The sequence below is a fragment of the Oncorhynchus kisutch genome, linkage group LG28, assembly GCF_002021735.2.
Source record: "Oncorhynchus kisutch isolate 150728-3 linkage group LG28, Okis_V2, whole genome shotgun sequence".
Taxonomy (NCBI): domain Eukaryota; kingdom Metazoa; phylum Chordata; class Actinopteri; order Salmoniformes; family Salmonidae; genus Oncorhynchus; species Oncorhynchus kisutch.
Window position 1 is genome coordinate 50,508,593 of NC_034201.2, and position 24,286 is coordinate 50,532,878.

At 42.9% G+C, this 24,286-nt stretch overlaps 1 protein-coding gene across 1 annotated transcript in view; it reads right to left on the reverse strand.

The window, feature by feature from the left end:
* LOC109883925 (cell adhesion molecule 2) overlaps positions 1-24,286 on the reverse strand; it is a 505,186-nt gene that overhangs the window by 217,054 nt on the left and 263,846 nt on the right. Inside the window, exon 2 of the mRNA XM_031807555.1 lies at positions 16,473-16,499. Coding sequence (XP_031663415.1) covers positions 16,473-16,499 — 27 coding nt within the window. The remainder of the gene's footprint in view (positions 1-16,472; positions 16,500-24,286) is intronic.

The window sequence follows — 24,286 nt, forward strand, 5'->3', positions numbered from 1 at the left end:
TACAGACAACCCTAGGAGTCAAACATACAGACAACCCTAGGAGTCAAACCTACAGACAACCCTAGGAGTCAAACATACAGACAACCCTAGGAGTCAAACCTACAGACAACCCTAGGAGTTAAACATACAGACAACCCTAAGAGTCAAACATACAGACAACCCTAGGAGTCAAACACACAGACAACCCTAGGAGTCCCAGACAACCCTAGGAAACACACCCACAGACAACCCTAGGAGACAAACCCACCGACAACCCTATGAGTCAAAGCCACAGACAACCCTAGGAGTCAAACCTACAGACAACCCTATGAGTCACAGACAACCCTAGGAGTCACACTACAGACAACCCTGGGAGTCACAGACAACCCTAGGAGACAAACCCACAGACAACCCTGGGAGTCACAGACAACCCTAGGAGACAAACCCACAGACAACCCTAGGAGTCAAACATACAGACAACCCTAGGAGTCAAACCTACAGACAACCATAGGAGTCAAACATACAGACAACCCTAAGAGTCAAACATACAGACAACCCTAGGAGTCAAACACACAGACAACCCTAGGAGTCCCAGACAACCCTAGGAAACACACCCACAGACAACCCTAGGAGTCAAACCTACAGACAACCCTAGGAGTCAAACATACAGACAACCCTAGGAGTCAAACCCACAGACAACCCTAGGAGTCAAACATACAGACAACCCTAGGAGTCAAACCTACAGACAACCCTAGGAGTTAAACATACAGACAACCCTAAGAGTCAAACATACAGACAACCCTAGGAGTCAAACACACAGACAACCCTAGGAGTCCCAGACAACCCTAGGAAACACACCCACAGACAACCCTAGGAGACAAACCCACAGACAACCCTATGAGTCAAAGCCACAGACAACCCTAGGAGTCAAACCTACAGACAACCCTATGAGTCACAGACAACCCTAGGAGTCACACTACAGACAACCCTGGGAGTCACAGACAACCCTAGGAGACAAACCCACAGACGACCCTGGGAGTCACAGACAACCCTAGGAGACAAACCCACAGACAACCCTAGGAGTCAAACATACAGACAACCCTAGGAGTCAAACCTACAGACAACCCTAGGAGTCAAACATACAGACAACCCTAAGAGTCAAACATACAGACAACCCTAGGAGTCAAACACACAGACAACCCTAGGAGTCCCAGACAACCCTAGGAAACACACCCACAGACAACCCTAGGAGACAAACCCACAGACAACCCTATGAGTCAAAGCCACAGACAACCCTAGGAGTCAAACCTACAGACAACCCTATGAGTCACAGACAACCCTAGGAGTCACACTACAGACAACCCTGGGAGTCACAGACAACCCTAGGAGACAAACCCACAGACAACCCTGGGAGTCACAGACAACCCTAGGAGACAAACCCACAGACAACCCGAGGAGTCACACCACATACAACCCTAGGAGTCACAGACAACCATAGGAGACAACCCCACAGACAACCATAGGAGACAAACCCACAGACAACCCTAGGAGTCACACAACAAACAACCCTAGGAGTCCCAGACAACCCTAGGAAACAAACCCACAGACAACCCTAGGAGACAAACCCACAGACAACCCTAGGAGACAAACCCACAGACAACCCTATGAGTCAAAGCCACAGACAACCCTAGGAGTCAAACATACAGACAACCCTAGGAGTCAAACATACAGACAACCCTAGGAGTCAAACATACAGACAACCCTAAGAGTCAAACATACAGACAACCCTAGGAGTCAAACACACAGACAACCCTAGGAGTCCCAGACAACCCTAGGAAACACACCCACAGACAACCCTAGGAGACAAACCCACAGACAACCCTATGAGTCAAAGCCACAGACAACCCTAGGAGTCAAACCTACAGACAACCCTATGAGTCACAGACAACCCTAGGAGTCACACTACAGACAACCCTGGGAGTCACAGACAACCCTAGGAGACAAACCCACAGACAACCCTGGGAGTCACAGACAACCCTAGGAGACAAACCCACAGACAACCCTAGGAGTCAAACATACAGACAACCCTAGGAGTCAAACCTACAGACAACCATAGGAGTCAAACATACAGACAACCCTAAGAGTCAAACATACAGACAACCCTAGGAGTCAAACACACAGACAACCCTAGGAGTCCCAGACAACCCTAGGAAACACACCCACAGACAACCCTAGGAGTCAAACCTACAGACAACCCTAGGAGTCAAACATACAGACAACCCTAGGAGTCAAACCCACAGACAACCCTAGGAGTCAAACATACAGACAACCCTAGGAGTCAAACCTACAGACAACCCTAGGAGTTAAACATACAGACAACCCTAAGAGTCAAACATACAGACAACCCTAGGAGTCAAACACACAGACAACCCTAGGAGTCCCAGACAACCCTAGGAAACACACCCACAGACAACCCTAGGAGACAAACCCACAGACAACCCTATGAGTCAAAGCCACAGACAACCCTAGGAGTCAAACCTACAGACAACCCTATGAGTCACAGACAACCCTAGGAGTCACACTACAGACAACCCTGGGAGTCACAGACAACCCTAGGAGACAAACCCACAGACGACCCTGGGAGTCACAGACAACCCTAGGAGACAAACCCACAGACAACCCTAGGAGTCAAACATACAGACAACCCTAGGAGTCAAACCTACAGACAACCCTAGGAGTCAAACATACAGACAACCCTAAGAGTCAAACATACAGACAACCCTAGGAGTCAAACACACAGACAACCCTAGGAGTCCCAGACAACCCTAGGAAACACACCCACAGACAACCCTAGGAGTCAAACCTACAGACAACCCTAGGAGTCAAACATACAGACAACCCTAGGAGTCAAACCCACAGACAACCCTAGGAGTCAAACATACAGACAACCCTAGGAGTCAAACCTACAGACAACCCTAGGAGTTAAACATACAGACAACCCTAAGAGTCAAACATACAGACAACCCTAGGAGTCAAACACACAGACAACCCTAGGAGTCCCAGACAACCCTAGGAAACACACCCACAGACAACCCTAGGAGACAAACCCACAGACAACCCTATGAGTCAAAGCCACAGACAACCCTAGGAGTCAAACCTACAGACAACCCTATGAGTCACAGACAACCCTAGGAGTCACACTACAGACAACCCTGGGAGTCACAGACAACCCTAGGAGACAAACCCACAGACAACCCTGGGAGTCACAGACAACCCTAGGAGACAAACCCACAGACAACCCGAGGAGTCACACCACATACAACCCTAGGAGTCACAGACAACCATAGGAGACAACCCCACAGACAACCATAGGAGACAAACCCACAGACAACCCTAGGAGTCACACAACAAACAACCCTAGGAGTCCCAGACAACCCTAGGAAACAAACCCACAGACAACCCTAGGAGACAAACCCACAGACAACCCTAGGAGACAAACCCACAGACAACCCTATGAGTCAAAGCCACAGACAACCCTAGGAGTCAAACATACAGACAACCCTAGGAGTCAAACATACAGACAACCCTAGGAGTCAAACCTACAGACAACCCTAGGAGTCAAACATACAGACAACCCTAGGAGTCAAACCCACAGACAACCCTAGGAGTCAAACATACAGACAACCCTAGGAGTCAAACCTACAGACAACCCTAGGAGTCAAACATACAGACAACCCTAAGAGTCAAACATACAGACAACCCTACGAGTCAAACACACAGACAACCCTAGGAGTCCCAGACAACCCTAGGAAACACACCCACAGACAACCCTAGGAGACAAACCCACAGACAACCCTATGAGTCAAAGCCACAGACAACCCTAGGAGTCAAACCTACAGACAACCCTATGAGTCACAGACAACCCTAGGAGTCACACTACAGACAACCCTGGGAGTCACAGACAACCCTAGGAGACAAACCCACAGACAACCCTGGGAGTCACAGACAACCCTAGGAGACAAACCCACAGACAACCCTAGGAGTCAAACATACAGACAACCCTAGGAGTCAAACCTACAGACAACCCTAGGAGTCAAACATACAGACAACCCTAAGAGTCAAACATACAGACAACCCTAGGAGTCAAACACACAGACAACCCTAGGAGTCCCAGACAACCCTAGGAAACACACCCAAAGACAACCCTAGGAGACAAACCCACAGACAACCCTATGAGTCAAAGCCACAGACAACCCTAGGAGTCAAACCTACAGAGAACCCTATGAGTCACAGACAACCCTAGGAGTCACACTACAGACAACCCTGGGAGTCACAGACAACCCTAGGAGACAAACCCACAGACAACCCTGGGAGTCACAGACAACCCTAGGAGACAAACCCACAGACAACCCGAGGAGTCACACCACATACAACCCTAGGAGTCACAGACAACCATAGGAGACAACCCCACAGACAACCCTAGGAGACAAACCCACAGACAACCCTAGGAGTCACACAACAGACAACCCTAGGAGTCCCAGACAACCCTAGGAAACAAACCCACAGACAACCCTAGGAGACAAACCCACAGACAACCCTATGAGTCAAAGCCACAGACAACCCTAGGAGTCAAACCTATAGAGAACCCTATGAGTCACAGACAACCCTAGGAGTCACACTACAGACAACCCTGGGAGTCACAGACAACCCTAGGAGACAAACCCACAGACAACCCGAGGAGTCACACCACAGACAACCCTAGGAGTCACAGACAACCCTAGGAGACAAACCCACAGACAACCCTAGGAGACAACCCTAGGAGTCAAACCTACAGACAAGGTACTGGTTGACCCCAGACGTCCTCTAGACAAGGTACTGGTTGACCCCAGACCCCAGACCTCATCTAGACAAGGTACTGGTTGACCCCAGACCTCATCTAGACAAGGTACTGGTTGACCCCAGCACTCCTCTAGGCAAGGTACTGGTTGACCCCAGACCTCCTCTAGACAATGTACTGGTTGACCCCAGACCTCCTCTAGACAATGTACTGGTTGACCCCAGACCTCATCTAGACAATGTACTGGTTGACCCCAGACCTCCACTAGACAATGTACCGGTTGACCCCAGACCCCAGACCTCATCTAGACAATGTACTGGTTGACCCCAGACCTCCTCTAGACAATGTACTGGTTGACCCCAGACCTCCTCTAGACAATGTACTGGTTGACCCCAGACCTCATCTAGACAAGGTACTGGTTGACCCCAGACCTCCTCTAGACAAGGTACTGGTTGACCCCAGACCTCCTCTAGACAATGTACTGGTTGACCCCAGACCTCCTCTAGACAATGTACTGGTTGACCCCAGACCTCCTCTAGACAAGGTACTGGTTGACCCCAGACCTCATCTAGACAAGGTACTGGTTGACCCCAGACCTCCACTAGACAATGTACTGGTTGACCCCAGACCTCATCTAGACAAGGTACTGGTTGACCCCAGACCTCCACTAGACAAGGTACTGGTTGACCCCAGACCTCCTCTAGACAAGGTACTGGTTGACCCCAGACCTCCTCTAGACAATGTACTGGTTGACCCCAGACCTCCTCTAGACAAGGTACTGGTTGACCCCAGACCTCCTCTAGACAATGTACTGGTTGACCCCAGACCCCAGACCTCATCTAGACAACGTACTGGTTGACCCCAGACCTCATCTAGACAATGTACTGGTTGACCCCAGACCTCCTCTAGACAATGTACTGGTTGACCCCAGACCTCCTCTAGACAATGTACTGGTTGACCCCAGACCTCCTCTAGACAAGGTACTGGTTGACCCCAGACCTCCTCTAGACAAGGTACTGGTTGACCCCAGACCTCATCTAGACAATGTACTGGTTGACCCCAGACCTCCTCTAGACAATGTACTGGTTGACCCCAGACCTCCTCTAGACAATGTACTGGTTGACCCCAGACCTCCTCTAGACAAGGTACTGGTTGACCCCAGACCTCCACTAGACAATGTACTGGTTGACCCCAGACCTCAGACCTCCTCTAGACAATGTACTGGTTGACCCCAGACCTCCTCTAGACAATGTACTGGTTGACCCCAGACCTCCTCTAGACAATGTACTGGTTGACCCCAGACCTCATCTAGACAAGGTACTGGTTGACCCCAGACCTCATCTAGACAAGGTACTGGTTGACCCCAGACCTCCTCTAGACAATGTACTGGTTGACCCCAGACCTCATCTAGACAAGGTACTGGTTGACCCCAGACCTCCTCTAGACAAGGTACTGGTTGACCCCAGACCTCCACTAGACAATGTACTGGTTGACCCCAGACCTCATCTAGACAAGGTACTGGTTGACCCCAGACACACCTTCCTCTATCCCACAACACCTGCATATCAACCTATCAGAATCCAGAATACCGTTTTATAAAATGGTTTACGTAACCCCATGTACCCAGTTCCACAAGTCTTCCATTGCACTTCCATTGAGTTACATGGGACGTTTAGAGAAATTGCTGTTTTTGCTGTGCTTTGTCTCTCTCTCACTCTTCCTTCCCTCTCTCCACGTTCACCTGTGTAAGAGGGAGCTATTTGACCGTGAAGTGGATGTATGAACACCGGGATGAGACAATTTTACAATTGAGACAGCTAGACCAAGGGAGCTGAGGTGGAGAGAGAGGAGAGGGAGGAGGGAGGTGAGAAAGGGCAGTGGGGAGAAAGAGAGTGAGGAGAGAGAAGAGTAGAGAGAAATGGGGAGAGAGAGAGAGGGGGAGGAGAGAGGAGAGTAGAGAGAAATGGGGAGAGAGAGGGGGAGGAGAGAGGAGAGTAGAGAGAAATTGGGAGAGAAAGAGAGGGAGGAGAGAGGAGAGTAGAGAGAAATGGGGAGAGAAAGAGAGGGAATAGAGAGGAGAGTAGAGAGAAATGGGGAGAGAAAGAGAGGACGGAGAGAGGAGAGTAGAGAGAAATGGGGAGAGAAAGAGAGGGAGGAGAGAGGAGAGTAGAGGCCAGGTGGAGAGAGAGACGGGGAGGAGAGAGGACTGGGAGAAAAGAGATGGAGGAAAGAGGACAGACTAAGAGGGAGGAGAGAGAGATAGAGGTCAGGTTGAGAGAGAGAGAGAGAGAGATAGATGGAGGCAGGAGAGAGAGGGAGGAGAGAGGGATGAGAAGAGAGACAAAGGAGGGAGAAGAGAGGGATGGGAAGTGATGGATGAGGAGGTAGAGAGGTGAGGCGAGGCGAGGAGCATGGGTCATTAACAGTGCTGATGAAGGTCTCCTGGGGTTGACGGTGCATGTGAGAGAGAGGAGGAACAGGAAAGACTGGGATAGATCGACAGAGAGAAATGGATCTGGGCTGCTGGAGGAATATTTTATTCATGTAGGTTTTTCATGAAGCATGGCCTGTCACCAGAATCTCTTTCATTCCTCTCTTTCTTCCCTACTCCCCATCTTTCAGGTCTTCTCTCTCTTCCCTCCTGTCCTGAGCAGGTTTTACTGAAAACCTGCTCAGAACTGATCTACAGATGTCAGAACTGTACAAATAAACAAACTACTGTAGACACATTCTTCCTGTCTAAGAAACAACAAACTACCGTAGACACATTCTTCCTGTCTAAGAAATAACAAACTATTGTAGACATATTCTTTAGTGTAGCTGTCCTCTGTTTCATCTCATTGCATCGCCTCACCTCACCTCACCTCACCTCAACTCATCTTCCTCTCCATTTCTCTTCTCACCTTCCTCCGCTCCTTCCCTCCTGCACTTCCTTCTCTCCTTCCTCTCATCTCATCTCACCTCCCTCCCTCCCTCCCTCCCTCCCTCCCTCCCTCCCTCCCTCCCTCCCTCCCTCCCTCCCTCCCTCCCTCCCTCCCTCCCTCCCTCCCTCCCTCCCTCCCTCCCTCCCTCCCTCCCTCCCTCCCTCCCTCCCTCCCTCTCTCATGTACTCATTGACACTCCCTGAGGGACATTACGCTGTCACTTTCTTCTCTCATTCTTACATGCTCTCTCTCTCCCCCCTCCTCTCTTCTATCTGTCTCTCTCCCCCCTCCTCTCTACTCTCTCTCTTCACCCCCCTCTTCTCTTCTCTTCTCTTCTCTTCTCTTTCTCACCCTGCCTCTCTACTATCATCCTATTCCTGCTCTCTCTACTCCTTCTCTCCCCCTCTTCTTTTCTCTTCTCTTCCTCTCTCTCTCTCTCTCTCTCTCTCTCTCTCACTCTCTCTCACACACACACACACAGTCTCTCTCTCCTCTCTCTGTCTCATCCTCTTACTGCTCTCTCTACTCCCTTTCTTATCCCCCCTCCTCTCATATATCTCTTTATCCTCTCTCTCTCTATCTCTTTACCCGTGGGTGGGGCACGTTTAATTGACCTCTGTGCGGAAGATATACTTAGCATCTGAAATAGGCTATTCAATTTCCTGCTATGACATTGGTGAGTCGCTTCTCTCTCTCCAGGCGGAATAAAATATAACTAATCTTTGTGGTCTTTATCTATCATATTTCTACCATATTTCTACACAATATAAGGTTTTACACAACAACCTACTCTTACTATAATGCCAATACTCTATAACCTAGAACCCTGACATTGTTCTAGTCCACAGAGAGTTACAGAATCTACAACCAGGCAGGGTATCAGGTTGGAGGACTGTAAACTAGTCAATGTAATGTTTCTCAGATTTGCTATTAGATTACACAGGCCTAAAATGTTCAGGACGGCCACGGAAATTACTATCAAACACAGAAGAATTCATTAGTGTGTGTATGTGTGTGTGTGTTTAGGTGTGTGTGTGTGTGTGTGCGTGTGTGTATGTTTAGGTGTGTGTGTGTGTGTGTGTGTGTGTGTTTAGGTGTGTGTATGTGGGTTTGTATCAAACCACATCAATCAAATCAAAAACTGATTGGTCACATAGTTAGCAGATGTTAATATGAGTGTAACGAAATGCTTGTGCTTCTAGATCCGACCGTGCAGTACTATCTAACATGCAATCTAACAAATTCCCCAACTACCTAATACACACGTCTAAAGGGGTGAATGAGAATATGTACATTAAGATGAGTGATGACCGATTATATACAATATCTCATATGAGATGAGGAATGTAGGGTATGTAAACATTATTAAAGTGGCATTATATAAAGTGACTAGTGATCCATTTGTTAAAGTGTCCAGTGATTGGGTCTCAGCCTAAGTAGCAGCCTCTCTGAGTTAGTGATGGCTGTTTAACAGTCTGGTGGCATTGAGTTAGAATCTGTTTTTCAGTCTCTCTGTCCCAGTTTTTGATGCACCTGTACTGACCTCGCCTTTTGGATGATAGCGGGGTGAACAGGCAGTGGCTAGTATAGTAACTAGTATATATAGTAACTAGTATAGCAACACTAGAACAGACTAGTATAGTAACTAGTATAGTAACTAGTATAGTAACACTAGAACAGACATCTAGTATAGAACCAGTATAGTAACTAGTATAGTAACTAGTATAGTAACTAGTATAGTAACTAGTATAGTAACACTAGAACAGACAGCTAGTATAGTAACTAGTATAGTAACTAGTATAGTAACTAGTATAGTAACTAGTATAGTAACACTAGAACAGACTAGTATAGTAACTAGTATAGTAACACTAGAACAGACAGCTAGTATAGCAACTAGTATAGTAAATAGTACAGTAACTAGTATAGTAACTAGTATAGTAACTAGTATAGTAACTAGTATAGTAACTAGTATAGTAACTAGTATAGTAACTAGTATAGTAACACTAGAACAGACAGCTAGTATAGTAACTAGTATAGTAACACTAGAACAGACAGCTAGTATAGTAACTAGTATAGTAACTAGTACAGTAACTAGTATAGTAACTAGTATGGTAACTAGTATAGTAACTAGTATAGTAACACTAGAACAGACAGCTAGTATGGTAACTAGTATAGTAACTAGTATAGTAACTAGTTTAGAAACTAGAACTGACCGTGTATAGTATAGTAACTAGTATAGTAAATAGTATAGTAACTAGTATAGTAACTAGTATAGTAACTAGTATAGTAACACTAGAACAGACAGCTAGTATGGTAACTAGTATAGTAACTAGTATAGTAACTAGTTTAGAAACTAGAGCTGACCGTGTATAGTATAGTAACTAGTATAGTAACTAGTATAGTAACTAGTATAGTAACACTAGAACAGACAGCTAGTATAGTAACTAGTATAGTAACTAGTATAGTAACTAGTATAGTAACACTAGAACAGATAGCTAGTATAGTAACTAGTATAGTAACTAGTATAGTAACTAGTATAGTAACTAGTATAGTAACACTAGAACAGACAGCTAGTATAGTAACTAGTATAGTAACTAGTATAGTAACTAGTATAGTAACTAGTATAGTAACACTAGAACAGACAGCTAGTATAGTAACTAGTATAGTAACTAGTATAGTAACTAGTATAGTACCACGAGAACAGACAGCTAGTATAGTAACTAGTATAGTAACTAGTATAGTAACTAGTATAGTAACTAGTATAGTAACACTAGAACAGACAGCTAGTATAGTAACTAGTATAGTAACTAGTATAGTAACACTAGAACAGACAGCTAGTATAGTAACTAGTATAGTAACCTGTATAGTAACACTAGAACAGACAACTAGTATAGTAACTAGTATAGTAACTAGTATAGTAACTAGTATAGTAACTAGTATAGTAACACTAGAACAGACAGCTAGTATAGTAACTAGTATAGCAACACTAGAACAGACAGCTAGTATAGTAACTAGTATAGTAACTAGTACAGTAACTAGTATAGTAACTAGTATAGTAACTAGTATAGTAACACTAGTACAGACAGCTAGTATAGTAACACTAGAACAGACAGCTAGTATAGTAGCTCGTATAGTAACTAGTATAGTAACACTAGAACAGACAGCTAGTATAGTAACTAGTATAGTAACTAGTATAGTAACTAGTATAGTAACACTAGAACAGACAGCTAGTATAGTAACACTAGAACAGACAGCTAGTATAGTAACTAGTATAGTAACTAGTATAGTAACACTAGAACAGACAGCTAGTATAGTAACTAGTATAGTAACTAGTATAGTAACTAGTATAGTAACACTAGAACAGACAGCTAGTATAGTAACACTAGAACAGACAGCTAGTATAGTAACTAGTATAGTAACTAGTATAGTAACTAGTATAGTAACACTAGAACAGACAGCTAGTATAGTAACTAGTATAGTAACTAGTATAGTAACACTAGAACAGACAGCTAGTATAGTAACTAGTATAGTACCACTAGAACAGACAAGTAGTATAGTAACTAGTATAGTACCACTAGAACAGACAGCTAGTATAGTAACTAGTATAGTAACACCAGAACAGACAGCTAGTATAGTAACTATTATAGTAACTAGTATAGTAACACTAGAACAGACAGCTAGTATAGTAACTAGTATAGTAACTAGTATAGTAACTAGTATAGTAACACTAGAACAGACAGCCAGCATAGTAACTAGTATAGTAACTAGTATAGTAACTAGTATAGTAACTAGTATAGTAACACTAGAACAGACAGCTAGTATAGTAACTAGTATAGTAACACTAGAACAGACAGCTAGTATAGTAACCAGTATAGTAACTAGTATAGTAACTAGTATAGTAACACTAGAACAGACAGCTAGTATAGTAACTAGTATAGTAACTAGTATAGTAACTAGTATAGTAACTAGTAGTACTAGTATAGTACACTAGAACAGACAACTAGTATAGTAACTAGTATAGTACCACTAGAACAGACAGCTAGTATAGTAACTAGTATAGTAACTAGTATAGTAACTAGTATAGTAACACTAGAACAGACAACTAGTATAGTAACTAGTATAGTAACTAGTATAGTAACACCAGAACAGACAGCTAGTATAGTAACTCGTATAGTAACTAGTACAGTACCACTGGAACAGACAGCTAGTATAGTAACTCGTATAGTAACTAGTAAAGTACCACTGGAACAGACAGCTAGTATAGTAACTCGTATAGTAACTAGTACAGTACCACTGGAACAGACAGCTAGTATAGTAACTCGTATAGTAACTAGTACAGTACCACTGGAACAGACAGCTAGTATAGTAACTCGTATAGTAACTAGTACAGTACCACTGGAACAGACAGCTAGTATAGCAACTAGTATAGTAACTAGTATAGTAATTAGTATAGTAACACTAGAACAGAGAGCTAGTATAGTAACACTAGAACAGACAGCTAGTATAGTAACTAGTATAGTAACTAGTATAGTAACTAGTATAGTAACTAGTATAGTAACTAGTATAGTAACACTAGAACAGACAGCTAGTATAGTAACACTAGAACAGACAGCTAGTATAGTAACTAGTATAGTAACTAGTATAGTAACACTAGAACAGACAACTAGTATAGTAATTAGTATAGTAACTAGTATAGTAACTAGTATAGTAACACTAGAACAGACAGCTAGTATAGTAACTAGTATAGTAACCAGTATAGTAACTTGTATAGTAACTAGTATAGTAACACTAGAACAGACAGCTAGTATAGTAACTAGTATAGTAACTAGTATAGTAACACTAGAACAGACAACTAGTATATTAACTAGTATAGTAACTAGTATAGTAACACTAGAACAGACAGCTAGTATAGTAACTAGTATAGTAACTAGTATAGTAACTAGTATAGTAACTAGTATAGTAACACTAGAACAGACAGCTAGTATAGTAACTAGTATAGTAACTAGTATAGTAACACTAGAACAGACAGCTAGTATAGTAACTAGTATAGTAACTAGTATAGTAACTAGTACAGTACCACTGGAACAGACAGCTAGTATAGTAACTAGTATAGTAACTAGTATAGTAACTAGTATAGTAACTAGTATAGTAACACTAGAGCAGACATCTAGTATAGTAACTAGTATAGTAACTAGTACAGTAATTAGTATAGTAACTAGCATAGTAACTAGTATAGTAACACTAGAACAGACAGCTAGTATAGTAACTAGTATAGTAACACTAGACCAGACCGCTAGTATAGTAATTAGTATAGTAACACTAGAACAGACAGCTAGTATAGTAACTAGTATAGTAACACTAGAACAGACAGCTAGTATAGTAACTAGTATAGTAACTAGTACAGTAACTAGTATAGTAACTAGTATAGTAACTAGTATAGTAACTAGTATAGTAACACTAGAACAGACAGCTAGTATAGTAACTAGTATAGTAACTAGTATAGTAACACTAGAACAGACAGCTAGTATAGTAACTAGTATAGTAACTAGTACAGTAACTAGTATAGTAACTAGTATAGTAACTAGTATAGTAACACTAGAACAGACAGCTAGTATAGAAACTAGTATAGTAACACTAGAACAGACAGCTAGTTTAATAACTAGTATAGTAACACTAGAAAAGGCATCTAGTATATTAACTAGTATAGCAACTAGTATAGTAACACTAGAACAGACAGCTAGTATAGCAACTAGTATAGTAACTAGTATAGTAACTAGTATAGTAACTAGTATAGTAACTAGTATAGAAACTAGTATAGTAACACTAGAACAGACAGCTAGTATAGTAACTAGTATAGTAACACTAGAACAGACAACTAGTATAGTAACTAGTATAGTAACTAGTATAGTAACTAGTATAGTAACACTAGAACAGACAGCTAGTATAGTAACTAGTATAGTAACACTAGAACAGACAGCTAGTATAGTAACCAGTATAGTAACTAGTATAGTAACTAGTATAGTAACCAGTATAGTACCTAGTATAGTAACTAGTATAGTCACTAGTATAGTAACCAGTATAGTAACTAGTATAGTAACCAGTATAGTAACTAGTATAGTAACTAGTATAGTAACACTAGAACAGACAACTAGTATAGTAACTAGTATAGTAACTAGTACAGTACCACTGGAACAGACAGCTAGTATAGTAACTAGTATAGCAACACTAGAACAGACTAGTATAGTAACTAGTATAGTAACTAGTATAGTAACTAGTATAGTAACTAGTATAGTAACACTAGAGCAGACATCTAGTATAGTAACACTAGAACAGACAGCTAGTATAGTAACTAGTATAGTAACCAGTATAGTAACTAGTATAGTAACTAGTATAGCAACACTAGAACAGACTAGTATAGTAACTAGTATAGAAACTAGTATAGTAACACTAGAACAGACAGCTAGTATAGTAACTAGTATAGTAACCAGTATAGTAACTAGTATAGTAACTAGTTTAGAAACTAGAGCTGACAGCTAGTATAGTAACAGAACTATAGAACAGACAGCTAGTATAGTAACACTAGAACAGACAGCTAGTATAGTAACTAGTATAGTAACTAGTATAGTAACACTAGAACAGACAACTAGTATAGTAATTAGTATAGTAACTAGTATAGTAACTAGTATAGTAACACTAGAACAGACAGCTAGTATAGTAACTAGTATAGTAACCAGTATAGTAACTTGTATAGTAACTAGTATAGTAACACTAGAACAGACAGCTAGTATAGTAACTAGTATAGTAACTAGTATAGTAACACTAGAACAGACAACTAGTATATTAACTAGTATAGTAACTAGTATAGTAACACTAGAACAGACAGCTAGTATAGTAACTAGTATAGTAACTAGTATAGTAACTAGTATAGTAACTAGTATAGTAACTAGTATAGTAACACTAGAACAGACAGCTAGTATAGTAACTAGTATAGTAACTAGTATAGTAACACTAGAACAGACAGCTAGTATAGTAACTAGTATAGTAACTAGTATAGTAACTAGTACAGTACCACTGGAACAGACAGCTAGTATAGTAACTAGTATAGTAACTAGTATAGTAACTAGTATAGTAACTAGTATAGTAACACTAGAGCAGACATCTAGTATAGTAACTAGTATAGTAACTAGTACAGTAATTAGTATAGTAACTAGCATAGTAACTAGTATAGTAACACTAGAACAGACAGCTAGTATAGTAACTAGTATAGTAACACTAGACCAGACCGCTAGTATAGTAATTAGTATAGTAACACTAGAACAGACAGCTAGTATAGTAACTAGTATAGTAACACTAGAACAGACAGCTAGTATAGTAACTAGTATAGTAACTAGTACAGTAACTAGTATAGTAACTAGTATAGTAACTAGTATAGTAACTAGTATAGTAACACTAGAACAGACAGCTAGTATAGTAACTAGTATAGTAACTAGTATAGTAACACTAGAACAGACAGCTAGTATAGTAACTAGTATAGTAACTAGTACAGTAACTAGTATAGTAACTAGTATAGTAACTAGTATAGTAACACTAGAACAGACAGCTAGTATAGAAACTAGTATAGTAACACTAGAACAGACAGCTAGTTTAATAACTAGTATAGTAACACTAGAAAAGGCATCTAGTATATTAACTAGTATAGCAACTAGTATAGTAACACTAGAACAGACAGCTAGTATAGCAACTAGTATAGTAACTAGTATAGTAACTAGTATAGTAACTAGTATAGTAACTAGTATAGAAACTAGTATAGTAACACTAGAACAGACAGCTAGTATAGTAACTAGTATAGTAAACACTAGAACAGACAACTAGTATAGTAACTAGTATAGTAACTAGTATAGTAACTAGTATAGTAACACTAGAACAGACAGCTAGTATAGTAACTAGTATAGTAACACTAGAACAGACAGCTAGTATAGTAACCAGTATAGTAACTAGTATAGTAACTAGTATAGTAACCAGTATAGTACCTAGTATAGTAACTAGTATAGTCACTAGTATAGTAACCAGTATAGTAACTAGTATAGTAACCAGTATAGTAACTAGTATAGTAACTAGTATAGTAACACTAGAACAGACAACTAGTATAGTAACTAGTATAGTAACTAGTACAGTACCACTGGAACAGACAGCTAGTATAGTAACTAGTATAGCAACACTAGAACAGACTAGTATAGTAACTAGTATAGTAACTAGTATAGTAACTAGTATAGTAACTAGTATAGTAACACTAGAGCAGACATCTAGTATAGTAACACTAGAACAGACAGCTAGTATAGTAACTAGTATAGTAACCAGTATAGTAACTAGTATAGTAACTAGTATAGCAACACTAGAACAGACTAGTATAGTAACTAGTATAGAAACTAGTATAGTAACACTAGAACAGACAGCTAGTATAGTAACTAGTATAGTAACCAGTATAGTAACTAGTATAGTAACTAGTTTAGAAACTAGAGCTGACCGTGTATAGTATAGTAACTAGTATAGTAACTAGTATAGAAACTAGTATAGTAACACTAGAACAGACAGCTAGTATAGTAACTAGTATAGTAACTAGTACAGTAACTAGTATAGTAACTAGTATAGTAACTAGTTTAGAAACTAGAGCTGACCGTGTATAGTATAGTAACTAGTATAGTAACTAGTATAGTAACTATCCATCAACTCACCTCTCAATTTGCTCTTCTGTGCCGTCACTGCAGAACCCACCAACAAAGGAAGGACGGGGAGGAGGAGGAGCATAAAGAAGAAGGAGGAGGAGGAGGAGGAGGAGGAGGAGGAGGAGCGGGATGGGAAGAGGTTGGGGAGGAGGAGGAGGAGGAGGAGGAGGAGGAGGAGGAGCGGGATGGGAAGAGGATGGGGAGGAGGAGGAGGAGGAGGAGGAGGAGGAGGAGGAGCGGGATGGGAAGAGGATGGGGAGGAGGAGGAGGAGGAGGAGGAGGAGGAGGAGGAGGAGCGGGATGGGAAGAGGATGGGGAGGAGGAGGAGGAGGAGGAGGAGGAGGAGGAGCGGGGTGGGAAGAGGATGGGGAGGAGGAGGAGGAGGAGGAGGAGGAGGAGGAGAAGGAGGAGGAGGAGGAGGAGGAGGAGGAGGAGGAGGAGGAGGAGGAGGAGGAGGAGCGGGGTGGGAAGAGGATGGGGAGGAGGAGGAGGAGGAGCGGGGTGGGAAGAGGATGGGGAGTAGGAGGAGGAGGAGGAGGAGCGGGGTGGGAAGAGGATGAGGAGGAGGAGGTGGATGGGGGGGAGGAGGAGGAGGGAGGATGGGGAGGAGGAAGAGCGGGGTGGGAAGAATATAAGGAGGTGGAGGAGGAGGAGTAGGAGTAGGAGGAGGAGGAGGAAGAGGATGGGGAGGAGGAGGAGAGGAGGAGGATGAAGAGGAGGAGGAGGATGGGGAGGAGAATGGGGAGGAGGATGAGGAGGAGGAGGATGAAGTTGTGGAGAAGGAGAGGGAAGGGATGAAGATATGAAGACAGGAGAGAACAATAGATTAGATCAACATGTGTAGAGGAAGACAGGAGAGAACAATAGATTAGATCAACGTGTGTAGAGGAAGACAGGAGAGAACAATAGATTAGATCAACGTGTGTAGAGGAAGACAGGAGAGAACAATAGATTAGATCATTGTGTGTAGAGGAAGACAGGATGACCAGTGTGGGCCAATGATTTAAACACTGAGGTGGTGTGTCCCAGCAGGAAGACCACTGTTAACACTGAGGTGGTGTCCTAGTAGGAAGACCACTGTTAACACTGAGGTGGTGTGTCCTAGTAGGAAGACCACTGTTAACACTGAGGTGGTGTGTCCCAGTAGGAAGACCACTGTTAACACTGAGGAGGTGTGTCCTATAGGAAGACCACTGTTAACACTGAGGTGGTGTGTCCCAGTAGGAAGACCACTGTTAACACTGAGGTGGTGTGTCCTAGTAGGAAGACCACTGTTAACACTGAGGTGGTGTGTCCTAGTAGGAAGACCACTGTTAACACTGAGGTGGTGTGTCCTAGTAGGAAGACCACTGTTAACACTGAGGTGGTGTGTCCTAGTAGGAAGACCACTGTTAGCACTGAGGTGGTGTGTCCTATAGGAAGACCACTGTTAACACTGAGGTGGTGTGTCCCAGTAGGAAGACCACTGTTAACACTGAGGTGGTGTGTCCTATAGGAAGACCACTGTTAACACTGAGGTGGTGTGTCCTAGTAGGAAGACCACTGTTAACACTGAGGTGGTGTGTCCTAGTAGGAAGACCACTGTTAACACTTTTTATTCATATTCTGACTATCTCTGAAACTCACTGAGATGATACCTTTGATGATACAGTGGTAGCAATACATGGTTATAACATCTACAGAAGAGACAGAAATGCCAAAGGTGGAGGTGTTTCGGTTTATATTCAGAACCACATTCCTGTAAAGATTAGAGAGGATCTGTTAAATTATGTTGAGGTAATATGACTACAGGTTCATCTGCCTCACCTAAAGCCCATTCTGGTGGGAAGCTGCTATAGATCACCACGTGTTAACAGTCAGTATCTGGATAATATATGTGAAATGCTTGATAATGTATGTGATATCAACAGAGAAGTATATTTTCAGGGTGATTTACATATTGACTGGCTTTCAATCAAGCTGCCCACTCAGGAAAAACCAGTGCCTGCAACCTGGTTCAGGTTACCAATCAACCTATCAGGGTATTTACAAACAGCACAGGTTTGAAATCAACATATATTGATCACGTCTTTACTAATGCTGCAGACATTTCCTACAATGCAGTTTTAAAATCAGTTGGCTATGGTCATCACAATATAGTAGCCAAATCTAAGAACTTCCAAAGACTAGCCCTAATATAGTGTGTGTGAGGTCAAGAAATATGTTTTGAACTGACTCCTATGTTGTTGATGTAAATAATATTTGTTTGTCCATGGAGAGCAACCAGACTCCTGTATTCTGTCTGTTGTTCTCTCTCCTGTATTCTCTCTGTTGTTCTCTCTTCTTTTCTGTGTGTTGTTCTCTCTTCTGTATTCTGTCTGTTGTTCTCTCTCCTCTTTTCTGTCTGTTGTTCTCTCCTCTATTCTGTCTGTTGTTCTCTCTCCTCTTTTCTGTCTGTTGTTCTCTCTCCTCTATTCTGTCTGTTGTTCTCTCCTCTTTTCTGTCTGTTGTTCTCTCTCCTCTATTCTGTCTGTTGTTCTCTCTCCTCTATTCTGTCTGTTGTTCTCTCCTCTTTTCTGTCTGTTGTTATCTCCTGTATTCTGTCTGTTGTTCTCTCTCCTCTATTCTGTCTGTTGTTCTCTCCTCTTTTCTGTCTGTTGTTCTCTCCTCTATTCTGTCTGTTGTTCTCTCCTCTTTTCTGTCTGGTGTTCTCTCTCCTCTATTCTGTCTGTTGTTCTCTCCTGTATTCTGTCTGTTGTTCTCTCTCCTCTATTCTGTCTGTTGTTCTCTCTCCTGTATTCTGTCTGTTGTTCTCTCCTCTTTTCTGTCTGTTGTTCTCTCCTCTATTCTGTCTGTTGTTCTCTCTCCTCTATTCTGTCTGTTGTTCTCTCTCCTGTATTCTGTCTGTTGTTCTCTCCTCTTTTCTGTCTGTTGTTCTCTCCTCTATTCTGTCTGTTGTTCTCTCTCCTCTATTCTGTCTGTTGTTCTCTCCTGTATTCTGTCTGTTGTTCTCTCCTGTATTCTGTCTGTTGTTCTCTCCTGTATTCTGTCTGTTGTTCTCTCCTCTATTCTGTCTGTTGTTCTCTCTCCTCTATTTCTGTCTGTTGTTCTCTCCTCTTTTATTTCCTCCCTCCTTTCTCATTCTTTCTTATAGACTGCTGCTAATTGAAGGAGCTATGTCCTCTGGACCTCAAATCGATCCATGTCAATACAGCAGACTGTCCATGGGTGTGTGAGTGTGTGTGTGTGTGTGTGTGTGTGTGCTCATCTGTGTGTGTGTGTGTGTGTGTGTGTGTGTGTGTGTGTGTGTGTGTGTGTGTGTGTGTGTGGAACTAACACTGTTGCCCAAGATGGCAGTCTCCTCCTGGGGAAACACGGCACTATTACCCCCAGAGGAGCCCATATTATAACCATTCTCACCTTGTTCTTCTCCTTCTGCTTTCATCTCCTTTCTCTGTATCTTTCTCTCGCTCCACCCTTTACCTACCTCTCTCTCTCTCACTCTTTCCCTACCTCTCTCCCTCTCTCCCTCTCTCACCCTTTCCCTACCTCTCTCACCTTCTCCCTACCTCTCTCCCTCTCTCACCCTTTCCTTCCCTCTCTCACCCTTCTCCTACCTCTCTCCCCTTTACCTACCTCTCTCCCTCTCTCCCCCTTTACCTACCTCTCTCCCCTTTAACTACCTCTCTCCCCCTTTACCTACCTCTCTCCCTTCTCCCCCTTTACCTACCTCTCTCCCCTTTACCTACCTCTCCTCCCCCTTTACCTACCTCTCTCTCCCTCTCCCCTTACCTACCTCTCCCCTCTCTCCCCCTTTACCTACCTCTCTCCCCCTTTACCTACCTCCTCCTCTCCCCCTCCCCTTACCTACTCTCCCTCTCCCCCCTTTACCTACCATCTCTCCCTCTCTCCCCCTTTACCTACCTCTCTCCCCTCTACCTACCTCTCTACCTACCTCCCCTAATCCCTCTCTCCCCCTTTACCATACCCTCTCTCTATCCCTCTGCCCCCTTTACCATACCCTCTCTACCTCTCTCCCCCTTTACCCTACTCTCCCTCTCCTCCCCCTTTACCTACCCTCTCTCCCCCTTACCTACCCTCTCCTCCCTCTCTCCCCCTTTACCTACCTCTCTCCCCCTGCTAATACCTCTCTCCCTTTACCTACTCTTTCCCTCTCCCCCATTTCTACCTCCTACCTCTCTCCCCCCTTTACCTAGCCTCTCTCCCCTCCTACCTCTCTCTCTCCCCTTTACCTACCTCTCTTCCCCTTTACCTACCTCTCTCCCCCTCCCACCTCTCTCCCTCTCTCCCCCCCTTTACCTACCTCTCTCCCCCTTTACCTACCTCTCTCCCCTTCAACCCTACCTCTCTCCCCCTTTACCTACCTCTCTCCCTCTCTCCCCTTTACATACCTCTCTCCCCCTTTACCTACCTCTCTCCCTCTCTCCCCTTTACATACCTCTCTCCCCCTTTACATACCTCTCTCCCTCTCTCCCCCTTTACCTACCTCTCTCCCTCTCTCACCCTTTCCCTACCTCTCTCCCTCTCTCACCCTTTCCCTACCTCTCTCCCTCTCTCACCCTTTCCCTACCTCTCTCCCTCTCTCACCCTTTCCTTACCTCTCTCTCCTTCTCCCTCCCTCTCTCCCTCTCTCCCTCTCTCCCCCTTTCCCTCCCTCTCTCACCTTCTCACTCCCTCTCTCACTTTCTCCCTCCCTCTCTCCCTCTCTCACCCTTTCCCTCCCTCTCTCACCCTTTCCCTCTCTCTCTCCCTCTCTTACCTTCGCCTTACCTCTCTCACCTTCTCCTACCTCTCTCCCTCTCTCACCTTCTCCTACCCCTCTCGCTCTCTCACCTTCTCACTCCCTCTCTCACCTTCTCCCTCCCTCACTCCCTCTCTCACCCATTCCCTCCCTCTCTGCCTCTCTCACCTTCTCGTACCTCTCTCTCACCTTCTCCTTACCTCTCCCTCTCACAGCAAAAGTGTAAATTAGGAACAGATCATATAGCGCTATTTTTAAGGGAAGTGGCTGCTGCCATCTGTTTGGTGTCCTCCCACTACATCATGGTGCCGTGTCCTCCCACTACATCATGGTGCCGTGTCCTCCCACTACATCATGGTGCCGTGTCCTCCCACTACATCACGGTGTTGTGTCCTCCCACTACATCACAGTGTTGTGCCCTCCCACTACATCACAGTGTCCTCCCACTACATCACGGTGTTGTGTCCTCCCACTACAGCACGGTGTTGTGTCCTCCCACTTCATCACAGTGTTGTGTCCTCCCACTACATCACGGTGTTGTGTCCTCCCACTACATCACGGTGTTGTGTCCTCCCATTACATCACGGTGTTGTGTCCTCCCACTACAGCACGGTGTTGTTTGTGCGCGTGTTTCCTCCCATAACATGATGACACATTAGTACATCATGCTGGGTTAAAAACATCCCCATTTGGGTAAATATCGGACAGGACACAGGTTGGGTTAGTTCTGACCCAGCCAGTTGGGTAAATTAGTTGGGTTATTCAGTTATTGATGCTGGGTTATTGAACTATGACCCAACACACCAGATCAGAAGGCGTGGCTCAATAGGGGCATGGCTTTCTTTTTGTCAATCTGTGAGAGTACATATCATTCCGGTTCAACTCTGTTGTATTGTCATCACATGTCAAGGTTGAGCAGTGATACGTAGCTTTAATGAGGCTTACATTAGTGTCACAACTTCTGCCGAAGTCGTTCCCTCTCCTTGTTCGGGTGGTGTTCGGCGGTCGTCGTCACCGACCTTCTTTTCATCACTGATCCATTTTTCATTTTCCATTGGTTTTGTCTTGTCTTCCTTCACACCTGGTTCCAATCCCATCAATTACATGTTGTGTATTTAACCCTCTGTTTCCCCTCATGTCCTTGTCGGAGATTGTTTTATTGTATGTGATTGTGCTAGTATGTGTTGGTGTGCGACGGGTTTTGTACCCACTTTGTTATTTTTATATATTTAATTTTTTGGGAGTTTGGTCAGCACTTATTAAACGACTCCGTTTTACACCAAGTTCGTTCTCCTGACTTCCACCAATCAGAGTATGATTTCCTCAAGTGCCTACATCACGGTGTTGTGTCCTCCCACTGTAGGGAGAGTTAACACTTTGTTGGAATATGTAAATAATAATGCTATTAATTGTATATAAAATGTCATGTGCAAAATTATTGAAGAAGCAGTGAATTTTTATGTGAACAGGAATGACATTTACTGTCACGGGTGGCCAAATATAACTACACTACCCGTCAAAAGTAATAGATCACCTACTCATTCAAGGGTTTTTCTTAATTTGTACAATTTTCATTTTCTACATTGTAGAATAATAGTGAAGACATCAAAACTATGAAATAACACATATCATGTAATAACCAATGTTAAATAAATAAAAAAATATTTGGAATTCTGAAAAGTAGCCACCCTTTGCCTCGATGACAGCTTTGCACACTCTTGACATTTTCTCAACCAGCTTTATTAGATTGTATTTCACCTGGATTGCATTTCAGTTAACTTCTCTGGGATATTCGGGATGGTAGCGTCCTCAATAATCCTCAAGCATACAAGTATTTTACACCATTTTAAAGATACAATTCTCGTTAATCCAGCCACAGTGTCTGATTTCAAAAAGGCTTTACAGCAAAAGCACCACAAACGATTATGTTAGGTCACCACCAAGTCACAGGAAAACACAGCTGATTTTCCAGTCAAAGAGAGGAGTCACAAAAAGTACAAATAGAGACAAAATGAATCACTAACCTTTGATAATCTTCATCATATGACACTCATAGGACTTCATGTTACACAATACAGGTATGTTTTGTTCGATAAAGTGCATATTTATATCAAAAAATCTCAGTATACATTGGCGTGTTATGTTCAGTAGTTCCAAAACATGAAGTGATTTTGCAGAGAGCCACATCAATTTACAGAAATACTCAAAATAAACATTGATAAAAGATTCAACTATTATACATGGAACTTTAGATAAACTTCTTCTTAATGCAACCACTGTGTCAGATTTAAGAAAAAAATGGAAAAAGCATAACATGCAATAATCTGAGCTCAGGGACCAAAACAGCCAAAAAGATATCCGCCATGTTGTGTAGTCAACACTAGTCAGAAATAGCATAATAAATATTCACTTACCTTTGATGATCTTCATCAGTGTGCACTCCCAGGAATCCCAGTACCATAATAAATGTTTGATTTGTTCGATAAAGTTCATCATTTATGTCCAAATACCTCCTTTTGTTAGTGTTGAGGTGTTCAGGTCCAGCCGAACGTCGGACGAAATGTCCAAAAAGTTATATTACAGGTCGTAGAAACATGTCAAACTAAGTATATAATTAATCTTTAGGATGTTTTTATCATAAATCCTCAATAATGTTCCAACCGGAGAATTCCTTTGTCTGTAGAAAAGCAATGGAACGAGAGCTAACTTTCACATGACCGCGCATCATGAGCTCGTGGTAATCTGCCAGACACCTGGCTAAATCCCCACTCATTCAGTCACCCTTCACAGTAGAAGCATCAAACAAGGTTCTAAAGACTGTTGACATCTAGTGGTAGGCTTAGGAAGTGCAACAATGACCAATATCCCACTGTAACTTCAATAGGCTATGAGTTGAAAACCGACAAACCTCAGATTTCACACTTTCTGGTTGGATTTTTCTCAGGTTTTCGCCTGCCATATGAGTTCCGTTATACTCACAGACAGAAACTTCAGAGTGTTTTATATCCAGATATAGTAATTATATGCATATTCTAGCTTTTATGGCAGAGTAGCAGGCAGTTTACTCTGGGCACCTTATTCA